This window comes from Anopheles funestus, chromosome 2RL (genome assembly GCF_943734845.2).
Source record: "Anopheles funestus chromosome 2RL, idAnoFuneDA-416_04, whole genome shotgun sequence".
Taxonomy (NCBI): domain Eukaryota; kingdom Metazoa; phylum Arthropoda; class Insecta; order Diptera; family Culicidae; genus Anopheles; species Anopheles funestus.
In genome coordinates, this window is record NC_064598.1 from 58325670 (window position 1) to 58345520 (window position 19851).

The following is a 19851-nucleotide window of genomic DNA, read 5'->3' on the forward strand; positions in this document are numbered from 1 at the left end:
TCGTGGCCGTGGGTAAACGGTTGCAAACGCACTATACACTACCCCTTCTCGGTTGGTAATTATTCACGAGCTTTAATGTTGTTTGTTTAAGCGTACAATTTAACGTTGTACCTGGGGCAATGCGGCAAAGAATGAAACAACTACCGCCGTTACTAGTAGTTCTCTGCTGCATGTAACCGTTTTATATCAATTTCCTTTCGTAATAATGTTCGATTATACAGCGCATAAACGCCATCATCAACCATGCTCGAAAACTTACCCAAAATCATAAATTTTGCCAATATTTTAGCAGCAAGCGCATGCACCAGAAGTGCTGCTCACCGCTTTCCCGGGCCCAAAACCGCTCGCGATCATCCTCACCGAAACGGTTTCTCTTCACCGAAACACCAGGGGACGGTAAGAGACGATTATACAACACACAATGATTCTCCCAAAAAAACACGGCCAGAAAGGCGGACAACCTCCGCGCTGGGTGTGGAAAATGTCGGATCCGCGCATCGTATAAATGCTTATGTACCTATGTTCGTTATCTGTATTTAACTTCTCAACTCCCAACCAACCTTCCGGCGTTATCCCTAGCACCGGTGGCCACCAGTAGTGGAAGACCGGTATGTATTTATGTACTGTTTCCCTCCTACATACATACATAGGAGCCGCTTGCCCTATGTTTTCGTTATTAATTTTGCAAGCGTATCAAATTATTCGAGCATTCAAACGATTATATCCTATAAAAGCGAGCTCTCTGGACAGTGTTGATGAAGGTGGTTTTGTTATAGGGTAGCGGAATACCGGTACATAGTATATGATATCATGCTGTAATAATCGCAAAAAGGATCATAATCCTTGCGGCAAACAATCTTGTATTACGTCATATACGCTGTTTTCTCTGTCGCAATAAACAATGTTAGGCTCCGATGACAGTGAAGGTTTGCTACAGGTTTTGTTTTTTGTTGATGCTCATTTTACAACTTATTTGCAGGATATAATTATCACAATATTAAACAGTTTACTAATACGTTCGATCAAGCGTTTGAAACGTTTCGTGCGTGCATTACTCGAAGTTTTCTTTGTTTCGTTAATTCGCTAAACGTTCGTTTCCCTCTTTAGCTCCTCCCACTTTTTTCCCACATACACACCATTATGCACCATTTGCGCCAGAAAGGGAGAAGCGATGGCGTTTCGTTCGTTAAGTTCTACCGGTACATAAAACACATATAAAACGAGTTGCTTTTTTCTAAACAGCATCAGTTTGCAGAAGTTTGTTCGTCGGTGCGTGTCGTCACATTTGGCGTAGAAAATTATCACACTTTGAACGCATATGTTCGGAACACAGGTGGTGTGTGGATGTGTATTATTTGTTGCAGTGCATGTTCGTGCTTTCGTGAATCACCACCAACATCATCCTCTCGACAAACAATTGTGCCTCGCTACTAGATGCGGTGTGCAGTGAGCGGGACTCTAAAACAGTGAAGTGTGTGTAACAACAGTCGGATTACATTTTGTGCCGAATCGGATATATATTCAAGTGGAAAATATGCAAGGCTTTCGTAACTACAGCATGGATGCGCTGCAGCATCGCGAATCAAGCGTTGGATTAGCTGTCGATCTAATGGCCCATCAGTACAGCACGAAGGCGTCTCCTCCATTATCTCCACTAAGCGGTAAGAATCCAGCAGTACAACCACTTCCGGTCACACAGTCACATTAGCCTTTCTAAACTAGACCGAAATGGATTGTCGAAGATCAAAGTGGATCGCTAAGTGGATGTTGCTAAACGAGCAGCTATTAAGCTGCGGAAGTACTTTGGAGCATGTGTAAAAAAGGTCTCATCTTTCCAAAGAGCCTCCTACCGTTGGCTTGGTTCGCTGTACAGCAAGTACCGAACCACTTGAACCTTGATAAGTGAGGTCACACGGATGCAACTGCCTTCAGTTCATCTGCTTTCTATCGGTCTCGTATTTCCGGCTATGTGTGTGTGTGTGTTTTTGTGTCACTTGGTGTGCTAAAACAAAATGCTAAACATGCTCCTTCTGCTACTTCTTCAGATTGCAACAGTCCACCATCGTCGGACCACGGAGGAAACAATCAGCAGCCGCCCCTAGATCCATCTGTCCGGCGCTACCGGACCGCCTTTACACGAGATCAGCTGGCCCGACTCGAGAAGGAGTTCTACAAGGAAAACTACGTCTCACGGCCTCGGCGTTGTGAACTGGCCGCTCAGCTTAACCTCCCCGAATCCACCATCAAGGTAAGATAGCCCAATAGTTTCCCAGGAACCATACACAGGTCGATCGATACATTACAGTTGTTGCGAGCAATTATCGTATATAACGATTATAAAATTAATATAATTATCACCTGCCTTTGTGGTGATGCCGCCGTGATTGTGTGCGCTTTGTCGGCCCATTTGACAGCAGAAAAGTCAATAAAATCGCCCGATCCTTTCTACGCACGGCACTGCCGATGATCACCAACATTATGATTATGGCGGATCCGACCGACCATCAGCATCAGCATTCCACACGGCTGCCAGTGAAATCACGAAACGAAAATATAGTTGTTTGGATTGGAAAGATCGGTAGCACATTCTCCTTGCCCCTTCCTTTCCCATCTTGCCGCTTGCCTTCATTCGGCGTGGGGGCAATTTTACTGCCCGGACTTTTATTGTTGTGTCGGTGGCTACTGAAAATAAATAATTGAGCCCATTGTTACTAACACCAACTGCGCGCTTTCGAGAGGGTTAGATAAAGGTGATAAAGGAGAAGCTTTACAACCATAAGGTGCTAATTGTGGCTGCTGGTACAACTTTCTGCTTAAATTCCATTTCCAAGCTCCCAAGAGCTTGGGGCTTAAATGCTGATGATTCACGATTTGCGCTGTTTTGCGGCTTTATTGAACCGTGTAACTCATCCACAATGCCTTTATGCTAATGGATCGTTTCTGTGTGTTTTTTTTTGTTTCTTCTGCTCCCAGGTTTGGTTCCAGAATCGCCGTATGAAGGACAAACGGCAGCGGATAGCGGTGGCCTGGCCGTATGCAGCAGTCTATTCGGATCCGGCGTTCGCTGCCTCGATCCTGCAGGCGGCAGCCAATTCGGTCGGCATGCCGTACGGTTATCCGCCGGCTCCGATGCTTACCCAGATGCCCGTCATCCCACCGCCGGTCATGTCGGGTGCAAACAGCATGTCAGCAAGTGCCCATTCCTTCACCGCTTACGGATATCCACGGTACGCGCCCTATCCGCTCCCGCAGCGCACAACCGCCACCACAATGCCCGGCGCACCCGGAGCTGGACCGACGGCTCCCGGAGTGTATCCAGCGGCGAACTCTATGCTTGTCACCGGCAGTATGCCACCGTCGCCCTACGCACCGCTCAGCATGCCGAAGGCTCAAACACCTCCGCAGGACACCGTCGGCAGTGCACAGCATCATCTTCACCACCAAGGCCGTAGCCCCGTTGCTTCGCCTCATTCGGCACTCTCGCTTAGTCCCGTGTCCGTTTCCAAGTTTGACACTTCCGCATCGACCTCGAACTCGAGCAATGCCAGCGTTAGCCCGGTTAAATCGCTTAACGGCTCAACGAAGGGACTTTTGCTAGCTGCGGCCGCCGCAGCAGTCGTCAACCAGTCAGTTAGCCCCCAGACAACGTTACTGCCCGTAACACCGGAAAAACCAAAGCTATTCAAGCCTTACAAATCCGAAGTGTAATCAAAAAGCTCGGAAGCGAATCGATCTTCCACGTGATGATGTGATGATGATGATTGTGTAGAAAGGACCGCGGGTTTGTGCGTTTGTATCAAACGCATAGAATGACATATTGTACAACATTATGAAGCATTTAGTTGAAGCCTAGGGAGTAGGGAGTGAAATTGTTCTGTTGTTTTAATAATTTATTTACCATTTATTGTATAATTAATCGTGATGATCGGGTGATGTAACGGCAACACGATGTAGATATTGTAAAGTTTAGCATAATGTCGTCACTGTTTTAGGAAAATAATCGTACATCTGTAGGCCGATCTACTGCGGAAAAATAGAAGAAAAAAACAGAAATAAATACAAATGAAGCCAACATTTTATACAAAAAGTTTAATTTCGTTGTGTTGTTTTTTATAGTCTTTGCTTTAATGTACTTCTATGTAAGGGAGTCTATTGCTTTTCAAATACACCGTAACATTTCAGCATCAAAAATAAGCATATTGGACATTGAATTTATCGTCACTAGTTTCGATCTTTCGATAAAAATTCATTTATTGGTGTTAGTTTTAATTTAACTTCACAGCAACTAATCCTGTTTGTTTGACGCATAGTTGAACTATGCGACTGTCAATGAATAATGGATGCAATAACGGTAAACGAAACGAGGAAAAATAGTGAATAAAAAAAGTATTTCAATAATTTCTTCCCATTTAATTGTTAAGTGGTAGGCCTTAAAGCACACTAAGCTTATTTTTACGCGAAGTTCGGAACATAAGCGATGATGAAGGCATTTATGTTTAACAATTGTTTTAACGCATCATTTCATAGTAAAATTTTACCTAAAAATTGTTTCTTTGTGCCGTAGAAAAGCGATAACCGAGTTTTAACCGGTAAAACTTATCTCGAGCATTGCAGAATTTTGTAGAAAGGATCTTAAATGCTTTTTTTTGCATATTCTTAGGCTAGGCTAACGGTTTAAAACGATGTTGGAGTGTGAAGCAATTATCTCTCTCTTCTTGGCTTAATGACTTCTAAGGATATGCCGGCCATTTCTGGCCTCATAGACTTATTATTACCATGTAGCCGGATAGTCAGTTCTTCCTATGGGGGTACGATCCAGATGCGATTTGATACCCGGTCCTATCGTGTGGAACCGGTAACGTTTATCACATGCACCAGCGGGCCACCTTGAAAAGTGAAGCAATTATAAAATTTTAGTTGTGGTTTTATGGCATCATCTGATTCAAATATCGAAACATTTGTCTTCTGGAGTCAACCTCTGGATTCTTTTTCCTGTGTATACCTGCTTTAGTGAAAAGTGTGCCGCAATCTTAGCCTTTAGCACTTCATTTCAGTTTAAGCATCCCATCACAATCAATCGTTGATCCGATTAACGCAGCACATACGTTTGACGATTTATAGAGAAGACTTATTATCCGGATAAATATAATAAAAACTGTCAAACAGTTGGGTGAAATACAAGCCATGCTAATAGCGGTTGAATTTATTACTGATTAGGATTATATTATATTGTTTTATTATCAAACTACTCATTACACGTTTATTAAATGTACGAAGGTGTCTTTAAACCACCTTTTATCAATTTGATGAAACAATTAAATTTCAACTGAGACTAGGTGTAGTTAATAAAATTTAATACTCCTCCATGTTTGTATGCTCTACAACAATCATCATCATGTCTGTGTCACTACTTAATACAGCGACTTAATTTAAAGGATCAGCGATTTTGAGCTTAGAAATACATTTTTAAAGCTAATTTTTTTTCAATACAGGTTAAGAATTTTTGGAATTTAATTATGGATACATACCTGTATTTGTTTAACTATTGCATTAATAAACAAATCATATTATATCTAACACACATACAAATACACGAAAATCAATATTCCTATCTACATAAATTGTTTATTTTCTAATGTATTGTACTACAATTCTACGGCAATTACTCTTTTTATGCTTTTTTTTTTGTCGGAGATTTCAATTAATCTCATGAACAATATAATTAAATATACCGCATCCACTCTAAGCTGGTGTTGATTGCGCATGTAAACAAGCAAAGTTGTATTTGAAAAGGGGTGCAATAGAATCTTCAACAAATGGCACCGAAACAAAAGGCTGCCACTGTTCGCCCATTGAAATCGCTCTGAAATGCACCTTATACAGCTAGTTAACCAGCGAAGGGTTTTGTACAGCGTCCGGATCCGGACTGGCCCGCTAGTCCGTAGTGATACTTCTCTCCCTTGTGGGAAAAACCATTGCCAGTTGTTAACAAGTGAACAATTTACACCCCAATGCTTCGCTTCATTGGATTACCCGTCGTGTTAAACCTTTAACATATGTTTATTTTCTTAAGACTTTCATCATGATACAGGCAACTGTTTTGTTTGCTGTATCATCACCACTGTGTGATGGAGACAAAAAAAACGATAGCAAAACAATGAAATTTTAATATACAAAATCTATGTATAAATTGTACCACGAAAAAACACTATTTCAAATAAATGAAACAAAATGTTAAATAACATTTTTAAGGTTAATTTGCTTTCAAAATAACCATGATTACTGTAGCACAACTAAAAATCGTTTACAACATAACAATTAATCATTAAACAGATGCTTAAAATAACGCAATAAATAGCTAATTAGTGCATCAACGATGCTGAATAAAATCAAAATGAAATTTATTGTCAAAATAATCAATACCGTTAGTGGTTAGTGGCTTTCAGACACATCTTGTGGGTAGTTCAAAGAATAGATATTTTTTCTTCATCACAACCCCGCAAAGAACGGACCTTAAAACGCATGCAACCGTTTTTTCTCCCACTTAGTAAACACTCAAAACAGATGCGTTAATTGGTTTACATTTAAAACCACCGAATTATTCGACACGGAATAGAAGTCCCAATATTCAACCACGTAAATATTGGTCATTACCGTTGCTTACGATATTATTCATCGGTTATATTTAGCGCCCACTCAAAGCGAGAAAACAGGAAACAGCGTGAAGAAGCAAGAACGCACACACATTGTCACTGAAAACGCCACGCAAAAGGGGGCGTCAAAGCGTTCTAATTCGTTCACGGATTTTCCTTTCACTGGAACTGTGAAGAAAATGTAAAACATACCACACGAAAGGAAGCACATAACATAACACGATGCTGTGGTGAATCCCATACAAAACGGGAAAGATGTCTTCCGAGATTTCGTTAAAGTATTCACAGCCCCGAATGCCGACGTCTAATTTTTTACTGATACATACTAAAGACGCTTTTAAAAAGTCCCTTTAATAGGGCGGGAAGAAAATACATCCATTTCCCGTCGTTGCTTACTACAGATATTTCACGGCTGCCGAGTTTTATCTACACTTCGTACGCAAGCATTACGCCGGAGATGTGATGCGGCAGTCATTTTGTACTTTTTAACTGCCGCAACGAGAGTTTGTTTGTAAACTTGAGTTTCATAACAGAAAACATTCAACAAAGGAAGGATGCAACGATGCTAGCAAATGGAAGAAAGTTTGTAGCAATAAAGCGCCACCATTTGAAGTGTAAACAATTGGATGTTATTATTTGTTACAAATTTTATTTTCTTTTTAATAAATTAATCATAAACTCCTAGGTATGTATATCTGCGAAAGTGAATTCGGCATACAAACGCAAAGATTATTGATTGGTAAAATAGTCATTAGTAAAAGCAAACAAATGAACTGAAGATGTGTGTTATGTGACTGTACCGGCTACCAAATCTGAGCCTTTACCATCACCAACTTCCACGGTAATAGGAATGTCAAATCAAAATGGTACCTTTCCCGGCTTAAAACTAGGGGAGCACATCGAAGCCAACACAAACCCAAAAAGCAAACAAAAAGAGAAGAAAAAAATGAACAAACAGGTGAAGAACATGGTAACCAGCCGGCGGACCAACACAAAAATATCCGACATGATTCTCCAAAAACCGATTCGAAAGGGGGAGATGCGATGATGGCGCTGGAACGATCGTTTATGTATATAAGCGATAGCAGAAACGGTAGCGATGCTATTATTTATCCCAGCAAAGAACCCCGCTTATGTGATACGGAAACCATATACACCGTATACACTAGTTCGTTTTCTTCCGCTAACAAATGGGTAATACGATGGGGTAGAATCTGTCTATTGGCCTCAGTTGGTAATCACATCCTTGCCTTGAAATCTTACTCATTCTGACATCGTTTCAGTCCCTTCTGCACCGAATTTTAGGAATAACGAATATATTAAGCAGGCATCATGTGATGAATTTATTGACTCGATTACAGACACACAATTTATTACACTTTTTCCTGCTGTTGCTGCCTTTTTTTGTTTTTGCTCCAGGCAATCGTTTGATGAAGGTTCCCGTTGGCGGCAACGATACTTGATGCAGGTGGGTGGTTCAAGGTACACTAGCGAATATCGAGCCATGTTATTGCAAAAATGGTGCCGTTTTCTTGCTATGTTCGGTTTTTGCTGTCATTTGGCCATTCATTCTGCTGCTCCGCTGTTTGTGAGGCTGTGCGAAATTATGTTTTCAAACAGCAAGAACAGATAACATGGTTTTATGTTGTGTTAGACCATATTATATTCATCACGCAAAGTTATCGAAAGTCTCTTTCAAAACTATGTTTTTTTTTGGAAAGCGATATTATACTAAGCTAATTGTAACTGAAAAATAATAAGCTTACAAACTGAAATACTCATATTTTACATTATTTATTTACTCAAAAACGTGCAATAAGAAGAATGACACTTTGATAACTAAATTGGTATTGAATATCAGAAAACCGTGCAGTATGTTTAAAGTTAAATAACTTTAAAGTTTAACAATACTTGCAATACCAACCTTGTTATTTTATTTGATATTTTATTCGTTACTTCTTATAAGCGCCTGCAACGAGCTGCATTATATTTCGATGGCTTTTGGCGTAAGTGCTCTTGAATGAATATAAATAAAACGGGCATACTGGGAATATTATTATTCCATTTTTATGGAAGAAAAAAACAATCAAAATGACTGGTCCGGTAGTACTGATGTTAAATATAATGTAAATAAATAATATCATATTCCAAAAGGTACTAAAATTTACAACATTTAGAACAACGTTTATAAAGGATGTGAACATATAGTGTGTGCCCATTTTAAATTTACGATTGCTCACTTTAATTTGACCAACATTACTCCACGTGTATCAGCCACAAACAAAGCCTGTACTATAATGCTTGGTTGGTTCAACAACTGTTGATGCGATGATATATTTAAATTTGCTATTCTTTAACAATGACTGCTGATCATGCAATAATAAGCGAACAAGCAATTTGGCACTTAACACTATGATCTGACACTATGATCATTTTTGCAAAGATGCAATACAACACACATGAATTCATAATGAAGATGTGTCGCGTGCGCGTACAGTGTAGCCGTCGTTTGAAATCATTTTGTAGTAATAGGAGCTAAAATATTCGTTTACATGTATGTTGCTTGCAACCTTCACACAAGAAACATCATCATACTTGCGTGAAATGTTTACTGTATCCTCATAACAATAATAATTCACAGAAAATACTAATTTGTTATTTAAACATTTATAATTCAGTTTAACAATTCACAGAAAAAAAACAATCGTTATATTTTTTACAATTATTTCAACATGTTCAAAGTGTGATAATCAAATACAAAACCATTTGTTAACTATGCTCTATATATTTAAAATAGCACATAAACGCTTAGTTGAAATTGTGGAATATGGAGAAACATATTAAAATAAGTTGGGATCATTCCGACGCAACTGAATATACCATTATCTAACTGGCCACATATCTCCTTGTCTTGCCACTCACCATGCGAAGCTATCATATCTCAATAAATTATGCTACATTCGTACAGCCCATTCGTATTCTGATTCCGAACAGAATGGTACTGCAAGACACGCGACTGATAGGTATGTTTATTGTGAATGATAATAAGATATGATAAACATGTTGTCAACTGTGAAACTTCCTCGCTTGTGCGTGTGTGTTCATTCCACACACACACACACACACGAGAAGATTTGCACCAACAGATAATGGTAGAATGTATTTCGACGATTTTGTTGGTTGCCCTTCATACCAATCGTAGGAAATTATCGTCGCTGATGTTCAATGTTCGTGCGTATGTTTTCATGACCCTAAATTACCTTGGCAAATTGAGCATCACTGCGACGCGCGCGCCACCAGCGATGAAACCCCTTCTCGCTTTGCGCACACAACAATGCAGCAAATCATGTCCTTAATCGGGAAAATCAAAACATATTTTCATGGCGAGCGGTCATGCTGAGCGCCTGGTTTGATCCAACACGATTTTCACGCTGTATCGACCCTAAACCACATACGCAAACGGGCGATGCAGCGAAGCGAAGTGCAGCAATACAAATATTATTTCGAACCCAGTTTGTGTTGTCGGGTTGGTGTCATCCGCGTGTTTATAAATAATTAATTTCATGGCTTAACTAGTTATAAATGACTGCTACATTGAAACGAATCAATTATACGCACACCGAACCGGATGAAATTAGAAACGACAACTATCGTCCTATCTGCTATTTTCTTCCTTAGCGCCACGACGGAAGCTACGCTGGGGGAAATTTCAATCCCTGCTGTACACGCTGGGAATTCGCGTTGATCATTTCGATCACCACGGGTAGCAGTGACTCTCTCGCACCCACTGGAAGCAGGAGGGTGCAAACAGATATGCCTCTGTTTAATGCTGACCCGAAAGGCTAAAACGTTAGGGAACGGAACAACAAAAAAAGGACCATATTCACAATCCACAGTAAATCGTCACTCAATCGGGAAGGACCAGTTGACTGAACAGGTTGTGAATAAATAAAAACACCCATTTATAATGCGATTTGTTTATTATTTTACAATTTGGATTCACTTGACTCGTTTCGACCTTAATGCACACAGCCCAGGAAAAAGCCCAAGTCCGATGAAGCGCGAAGATGATATTTACAATGGGGTGTGAAATGCGATAATGTTACGTTGCATTTTTTTACCATTATAGGAATTAGGAAAACGTAGGGCAATGAGTGTATTGTGTATTTTGAGTGTTGTTTTTTTTTTAACAGCAAACCCCTAAACGCTTGTCTAAAGCTTACAATTCTACCGATGCTTACTAGTGACATTATGACGGATCAATGACGTACGTGAGTTTTAGTTTGGTCACAGATGGGAGCAAGTGTAATTAATCAGCATTAAGAATTAAGATAAGAAGCATAGCTATCAATTCGTCAATGCAACTACCACCTTATCAAATGAGCTGTTCAGTGTCTCGGCTACAGACAAATGAGACGAAAGTTGTGAAACTAAATATTTGAAAACATCTTAAGCAATTATTGAAAATTATTCCGAACGATAGCATTGATTCGTTTAAAAGGATATTTAAACCCTTCTTCTTAGTTTTAACGCTAACAGACAAACTATCATAAAATGCTATCATTGATCATAAACGAATGAATATTTTGTTCACTGTTCCGTTGTGTGTTACAATGTGAAAGTTTAAAGTTTTGCACATTTTCCCCAATCTGCTTTTATCACCTTTTCTTTACATCGAGAGAAACTGTTTCATTATCGTATATTGCGGTAATAAACCAATAACACAATCAGTGTCGACCAAGCATAAAAGCTGTTATGCGTTTACATCGGTATTTCTGCTTTGATGCTGACCTTCTCACCCTCCAGATAGCAAACAGTTTCAACTACGGCAAAATGTTCAGAAATGCTTTTTAATGGTAAAACCAAACTGATTTCGTCAACGCACAAAGGCATGTAAGAAGGAGCAAACCTGGAAAAACAATATGCGCTTACTTTTGGCTCTACACTAATAAAGCTAAAGTGCACAATACAATGTGGCAATACAAAAGGCAATAAATTTCACATCATGAGAAGAAATTACGTTTTGTCTGTGAAGGACATTTTGGTTAAACTTGGACCCAAAAACTTGGCGTTTATTGTGTGCTTTTAATTTTTTTTAAATAAGTTTACTAGGAAGCACCTATTTTGGTAATTAATGTTAATATGGGTATTCCATAACTATAATACTGTTTAATATGATAGAATTTAGAATTATATTCACTAAACTCGGTTACTGAGTAAAGGGCTCGGATTTAAAGTGGACATCGGTGATGTATAAGGTGATTCATTTGGTACATTTATTAATTTTATAAAAAAAAACCAACGCTTCACGCTACCACTACATATTGGCACATCAATTTCGAAACTTTACTACAACAAGGCGTTACTCAAACATTCGTGTACCTCCTACGGGCATAATCATGTATCAGGAGAAAGTGAAAAATCTTTCTTTCTCACGGCACTAAAAACCTATGATAACCCTTGTCTAAACCCTACCACACAGGACCCTGGGTGGATAAAATTGCTACAAATAAGAAAGAAAAAACACAAAACACCAAGGATATAAATACAGGCTAAAGTTGATTTCCCAGCGGAGGACAGGAAAATGTACAAGCTGCATGTCACATGAACACATCGCTCCAATCTAAGCACATAAGGCCATATCTTCGATGTTGAGCAAAGCGATGAATAAAACAAAACCATGCTCACTTACTCCATCACTACTTACCCCTTGCACAGTTTAGTGTTCAACCAAACAACCAAAAAAGAAGCAGCTTTCCCGCTTTAACGCTCAACAAACCGAAAAACTCACCACAGTCGACAGAGGGCCCTGATTGAGATGCTTATGAAATTGGAATAGGACGTTTGGAGCTCTCCTGGTTGATGCTAAAACACACCAAATCTGCACACAACCTATCTGATGAGTCGGTTGTCAGAGCTACTGCCCAACAAACCCTATTGCAGTCTGAGGCAAAGCTTCATGCGTATCATAAATCATCTATTGCTACTACCATTGTTGTTTCAAAATGTGCGACGTTTTTTACTGAACTCAGAACATACTATGAAAATAACAGCCCTTGTTCCGAACCGTTGCATATACCTAAACTGATTTTGGTTTATGGGAAGTTCTATTTTTGTCCTGAAATGTACCAACCTACGCCACCCTTCTTATTGATTCAGGCATAATTCGTTCGTAATTACTTCCAATCGAATTAAACGTTACATAAACGAATTCAGCTCTGAGTACAGTGCACTCGGAATGTGGTTGACAAATAATTACGGCTAAATGAAAAGCCATGAAAATGTGTTAAATGCCACCTTCACCATGCGTCGTAGCATCAGCCGTTAGATGCGCTTTTACCATCTGCCCACAACGACAACGACAAACAGCACGCACCGGGGCTAACCAATGATATTCTCTTGCTTTTGCTTCAGCTAATTGCTTTTGGAAACGGCGTAGGTGGCAAATTTACAGCTTTCGCAAAAAGGAGTAACAATGCGGAATGCTTTTGTGTAGAGACACAAGCGCTCTAGGATGCGCATGCTGTGAAAAACTAGGGTTTGAAACCGATATATCAAGCCAACCAGCAACGGGAACAAATTAAAAGGCTGTGAAATAATTTCAAATCGCCCAATCGTAGGTTCAATAATTGCTTCCGAGGACATTTTAACTGCCTACCCGATGGCCCTACCGGTGATTCTGCAAATGTTTCCACCGTTTTCGCTAGTTTCTGATAGGGACTGATTGACCACAACGACCCAATTAAGCTAAATAAACTACATGTGTGTATGCCCGTTTGGACCGCGCTTGTTTCGATCGTCTGATACAACTGGCTTTAACAAACGCACAATTACACCGGCATCGGACCACATACGATCATTGTCTATGGAAAACTAGCGATAATCGTGAACTCGTAGCTACGAATGTGAATTCAACGTTAAAACGATGAAATTGCTTCAAGCTTCACGATGAAAGTGCTCTATGTAGTTCGCTTTTCCAACTAAATCCATTAGACCAGTGTCTTGGTTTTGCCAACGAGCCACTAAATGATAATTGGTCAGTGATAAACGTTCACCGAAGATGAACACAGATAATGCGTATGCGGAACGTTTCGAAATCTGATGGGCGAGCCCGCGTAATAAGCCTGGAAGAAATGTATATTGCAAGCGGATACATATTATTCAGTATGATAGTCGATTACAACGGTACAATTTAAGTTTCCACTACCAGATGCAATTGTGAGATGGACGAGCTTGCCAGAACAGTAGTGTGGTTGGCAACTACCCTTTGTACGGGTTTACATAGAATTTTGGTCCTTTTTCGTCATTGTTTGTGTGGTAGGCGCATATTTATATTTGGTGCAAATTAGTCTCGCACAGTCAGTGTTTAAACGAAAAGCGGTCGATAAAGGTAACATGTAGTGACGTTTTTCCCTTGTGCATTCTTTCAACAAACCTTCAGAAAATTTGGCTGGCATTGGTTGTGTAGAAACCCGCAGTGTGATGTGCCTGTGCGGGTGGGAAATCATAAATTAGCACATATTTACAAATGCTGACGCTCGGTTTGATTACAGCTACCACTGCTGAGGGAATCTCTGCAGGCTATAACAAATTAGTGTCCTTAAAGTGTCCTATTTTATTCATCGGTGCTTTATATGGTGCTGTTGGCAAAGCCTTGTCATCCATACATCCCATGGTCTCTCGTCAATTATCTTTTATTTGCCAGCCCGGCCCATTCTTTCCTAACAAGCTTTCCTTGCAGTATTCCGGATCAACATATCCAACATAACTCTGTTTGGTTGTTTTGTCCCAAAAACGGGAGGGGCAAAAGGCAAAATACTCGAAAACCGAATCTCTTCATGCTGCCAAAGCAAGCGAATCGGTCTACCTGTCGCCCGGGACATTCCCAAATCTAATGTTGGTTCTTTCGGTTCGGTTTTTACTCAAAACCCTCAAGTAGATACGCTTCTTTCGGTGTGTTCATTACCACTAACAAAGTACCTTCAAGCTGTGCTGGGTCCTCGGATTCTACACTAATGGCTTCATGGTTAAACGTGTTGTCATAAAACATAGAATTAAGCCAGCGGGTGATCTTAGCTTTTCCAAAACCACATTTATTGCTACCGACACCGACGAGCAAAGCTGTGCTATTTGTGTACGGATTCTTGTATTTTTGCATGTTTCCATGTACCTAATACAGCCTTCACTAACCTTCTCTATGGCATCGGATGGTTAATATGACTCTTTGAGAGACGCAGAATAGAACTTTCAATATAGCAATACAAATGAATGATTCCACTGAACGTACTGAACGGATAAAGGCAATGATATCATCAAATGTAACAAATGATGGTAATGTGCAATGTCTGAATATTGCTTCGCTAAAAGAAGCACGTGAAACCACTGTATATAATGTTTCTTTTAACACTTCCTTCAAGTGCCTTGAACCAGGAGGCCAGAATCATTAGGAGCAACTTCATTAGATACATTTAAGCCTTTTTCCTGCAACCGGAATCATTTGAACAAATTGAAGAATATTTCATCTAAAAGGCAATTTCTTATTTACAATCGGTTAACCATAGAAATAAATCGTACAGCACGCCCAACTTCAATTGATTGAAGTTGAACAATGTGGCTTGTCTCCGGTAAAATGATGCACATTTATTTGCATCAATGAAAAATTCATGCTAAAAAAAGAAAGAGTACAATGCGTAACGTTTGAATATTTCACAACTTGCAACAGTAACAGTAACTGGAACGTAATTGTGGTACATTGATATCTCGAGATACGAGATACCCTGATATATGAGTGGTTAGAATTATTTTGCCTTGAGATGCGAGCAAAAATATAACGTCTAAGAGGACAACTAGCCAACGAAGAATACTTCGTAACAATACAGATGCATTAAACAAGTTGGACTGTAATGATTTGCATTAGTGTATACGTTTGCGAACGTACAAAATTGCATATACTGCAAGTATATTATCTCGTATCTCACGGTAAGGTGAATTAAGAATTTTCATTTTTAAATTATGACTACTGTTGAAAAATTAATGTTTCTTCTTAATTTTTCAGCTCTCATTTTAACAGTTTAACACATAATAATAATTATTGTCTTTTATTGATCTTCTACGGACCCTCCGATCTAACTAAGATCTTCTTTTAATATAAACATATAATTGAGTAAACAACATTAAACGATTTGTTTCTAAAACAATTCCTCAAATTACAAGTGCCACAGCAGGTGTCGGAGTATCTCCATGAAATGTTGCGATATCACGCTAAACAAATTAGCGTTGAGTCAGATGCAGTTAAGCGGAAAATACATAATACTTACATGTATGGTATACGTATGCGTTTTAACGTACAAAATAAATCTTTGTAAAACACGAAATCAATGCTCCTAGATTTCTCCAGATATAATTTGAGGTATAGTTTGGTACAGGTACAGGTACAGGTATAGTTTGACGAATGATAAAAGAATTGTACTATTTGACCATTATTCGGAAGGAACTACCATTGTTTATTTATATGATTTGAGCTATAATTTTTTTTCAATTATCATTTTTAATAATAACTTTTTAATTTAAAATTCGCCTTCATTGCTATTTGAATGTGTAAGTAGAGTATGATGGAATTCCAACACTTTGTTGAACAACTTACAGTGATTTTATATCTTGCTATTTACTCTTTTTAGTCTATTTATCTAGAAGGCCCGATAGTGTATGTGATACACGGCGCCGGTTCCAGGACCGAGTATCAAATCCCATCCAGTTCGTCTCCCGTAGTAAGGAGTGACTATCCGACTACGTGGCCAAAATAAGTCTTTTAATCCAGAAATGGCTGGCTAGACCTTAGAGGTCGTTAAGCCAAGAAGAGATAGTCTATTTCAGTTAGCTAGTAAGTTTTGTTGGCTATTCTGTTCGAAGAAAAGAAAAACACATTTACTATTTTGTACATAGAAGAGAAAATGTACTCCTACATACAAAATACAATTTTTATATTGTTAACAGTGTGCAAATTGAACTGACCATAAACCTTGAGTCTAATGACATCATTAAGCAGAGTTCGATTCATTCCGTTTATTATACGATATGACACAGACTTTTAACAACACGAACTACATTATACAGGAATAATACAGATCATACATCAATTCCGAAACATTACGGTTTAATTACAAAATCCCTGTTTTATGTTATGGCAAGAACTTACAAACAAATTGATTATGGCTTTATTCGTCTTATGTTTGCTAGATATAATAAAATGGATCAGAAAATTGGTTTTAATATGCAACAATATTGCAAAAAATAAATAAACAACGAAAGAAAAAAAACGGATCAATACACTCGTTATATGAAATTGTGGGCTGGCCCGGTAGTGCATGTGATAAACGGAGCCGGTCCACACGGCAGGATCGTATTCAAATCCCATCCGGACCGTTCCCCCGTAGCAAGGACTGACTATCCGGCTACGTGGTAAAATAAGTCTAGTAAGCCAGAAATGGCCGGCGTGACCTGTAAGGTCGTTAAAAGCCAAGAAGAGAGAGAGAGAGAAATGAAATTGTAGATTTTAATTTTAAATCAACTGTAATGTTTCCAACTATAACACTTTTTTCATTTCCTCAGGCATGACCTAGGAAAGTGGCAACCAAACCAAATTTGAATCACAAATATTTAGTCCATAATGTAAAAAAGGCAAATTTATACAAACACCATAGAACATTATTGGGCAGGGTTATGGTCCCGTACTTAGCACGCAGTCTCAAATTGTTAATCAAAATCTGATGAATCGGGGTCCACTTAGTACTTAGCCAATGTGACGACAGCATGTCCAAAATGATCATTGCTTGGATAATATTTTAAACAAAAAAATATAACAAGAAATAAGACGGTGATCGTTGCTTTTTTCGAATTTGGTGATCAGCTATGCGTATGCTATGCTTCCCAATACATCAATAAGATGAGAACATAGGCGCCGGTCACACGGCGACTCATGAGACGTCCAAAATTCACGAAGTCATACAATATTTCAAAAAATAGGTCCTGCACTCGACGCAGCCACAAATCACGAAGTGAAAGAGGATTGCGATCCGCATATGCACTGCTTATGGTTTTATTAGAATGACACGGACGGTGCATTCGGGATAGCAATCGGTGAAGCGTTGTCTCGCTTATGGAGTGTGGTAAAGTATAAAGGGTTTATTTCGGCTTTCTACGAAGTTAGTTGTGGTCGCGGGCAGGACGTGGACGCGTCCTGTGTAACTTCTGCCATACTATTCTATATGAAATATTTGAGAGAAAAGGATAGCTATTCTTAGTGACGTCATAACACGCGTGTGAGTGAGAAAGCTTCTCTGCATGAGTGGGCCAACACGAGGAATGCACATCTAACCGCATGTGTGTATGTATGCGTACAATCCACAATAAAGGAAAAGCTTTCTATTTCGGTGGATTCGTTATGTCGACGAAAATAAGCTTTTTGCGCGTAGCCGAAAAAGTAGATTATTCAAACAATTTACTTTGGTGTCTTTATTGCAAATGTGAGTAAATGCTTCAGTTTAAATTAAACAAACAATGCTGTTCGTAACAATTGTTTTCTTATTTTCTTCGATCACAACTGTCATTGTTAATTCTTTTTCCATTGCCAGCTGTCAAGATAAACCTGTTGATTTTCCAACCCAGCACGGGACCCTTAACTACAACGCGTTTCGCGGTTCTGCATGTAATTTGCAATCATTTCTACCATCGACTTACACAGGAGAACTCTATATCGAAACTATGTCTACAAAGTTCAGCTGCATTGTAGCAGTTTGCGAAAACCGCGGTATCGGTATCAAAGGAGATCTACCATGGAAATTAAAGTAAATGAAAAGTACATGCTATTTACACTTGAGCACCTAATGTATCCTACATTGGTTATTTCCCCTTAGGCAAGAACTGAAGTACTTTTCACGAACTACGAAGAAAGTGGACGATGCTGGCAAACGAAATGCAGTCATTATGGGAAGAAAAACTTATTTTGGTGTGCCTGAGAGTAAGCGACCATTACCTGATCGCTTAAATATAGTTCTAACGCGCAATGCCTCGTCGCATGCATTTCCTCCGGATGTGCTTGTTTGCGGTAGTCTCCAAGAAGCATTGGTTAAGCTTGATACGACGAACTATGGCAAGGATATCGAAAACATTTGGGTTGTTGGCGGTAACAGCGTGTACAAAGAAGCCATGGAATCCAATCGTTGCCATCGTGTCTATTTGACGGAAATCAAAAAACAGTTCGAATGTGATGCGTTCTTCCCAGAAATGCCCAAATCGTTTGTGCTTGTAGACAATGATCCTGATATTCCGAATGATGTGCAAGAAGAAAACGGAATCCAGTACATGTACAAGATTTATGAGAACAAACATTAACAAACAACGTTTGAATGGTCGAGGCGCAACTTACGTTCTATCGTCATCGATCATCGCTTAGATTCTTGCAAAAGTTCATACAGCTGTGCAAGCTGTTCATCGCGGAAGTGGTTTAGTTGATTTTCTGTCAAATCTTCTCCTAGCATTCCAACCGGTCCAGGCTTACCACGCAAGCCTAATTGCTGTGCCAGATTAATTGCATATCCCTATAAGAGTTAGGAAAAATAGTATCACCAGTGTCGGAAAAACGTATGATGAATCTTCTTTTCGATATAAATATAAATCATCCATCGAGCATTAACTTACCGCCCATTCGCTCATAAATTTTTGGCTTTCAGTTGGAGAACAATTTTTATGGCGTTTGAATTCGTCTTTCACGTAGGTATTGCCGAGTTCCTGCAGTGCCTCCGGTAATCCTGGTGAATAAAGTCCAATGCAAATATGAAGCAAGACGCTAGAGGGCAAAGCTGTAATTAGTTCCGTTCATAGCTTACCTCGGTGTAAGCGAAGAATGGTTTTGTACAAAACTCTCACTTTTTGTCCGTGGTTCATTTTTATCCAAAGCTACGATTTCCACCCATTCAGGGTGACATGTATATATGTCAAATAACATTACATAAACATTGCCAGTGTTGCCAACATGTTCTCAAAATCTCAAAATCAAATGTGGTCAATATATATATGCCTGTGCAAACATACCAAAACCATTAGTTTTGAAAAAAAAAATCCCGAATTTCAAATGTTATAGTAATTTAAACATGTTTTTTATAACCACTTTTAGCACAAAATCTATGTAAAGATCCAATTC

General features: G+C 39.1%; 3 protein-coding genes across 5 annotated transcripts; 2 read left to right on the forward strand and 1 right to left on the reverse strand.

Moving 5' to 3' along the window:
• Positions 1–148: 148 nt before the first annotated feature.
• On the forward strand, positions 149–3868 carry LOC125761894 (segmentation protein even-skipped). Its single transcript, XM_049423454.1, is given in 3 exon segments — positions 149–1661; positions 2046–2248; positions 2974–3868. Coding segments are annotated over 3 exon segments (1101 nt in total). The 5' UTR covers positions 149–1534; the 3' UTR covers positions 3745–3868.
• A 42-nt stretch (positions 3869–3910) lies between these two features.
• LOC125761892 (succinate dehydrogenase assembly factor 3, mitochondrial) lies at positions 3911–19667 on the reverse strand. Of its 3 annotated transcripts, none has more exons than XM_049423453.1 (4): positions 19538–19667; positions 19350–19459; positions 19078–19249; positions 3911–4023 (listed from the first exon to the last, which is right to left on the reverse strand). In XM_049423453.1, exons 1-3 carry the CDS (start codon positions 19593–19595, stop codon positions 19094–19096), a joined length of 324 nt encoding a protein of 107 aa, XP_049279410.1. In that variant the 5' UTR covers positions 19596–19667; the 3' UTR covers positions 3911–4023; positions 19078–19093. The 3 variants fall into 3 exon arrangements, with proteins under 3 accessions (XP_049279410.1, XP_049279409.1, XP_049279408.1); XM_049423452.1 differs by lacking the exon at positions 3911–4023 and adding an exon at positions 16133–16552; XM_049423451.1 differs by lacking the exon at positions 3911–4023 and having other exon boundaries at positions 18948–19249.
• LOC125761888 (dihydrofolate reductase) lies at positions 18288–19344 on the forward strand. Its single transcript, XM_049423447.1, has 2 exons — positions 18288–18496; positions 18566–19344. Exons 1-2 carry the CDS (start codon positions 18414–18416, stop codon positions 19041–19043), a joined length of 561 nt encoding a protein of 186 aa, XP_049279404.1. The 5' UTR covers positions 18288–18413; the 3' UTR covers positions 19044–19344.
• Positions 19668–19851: the final 184 nt, after the last annotated feature.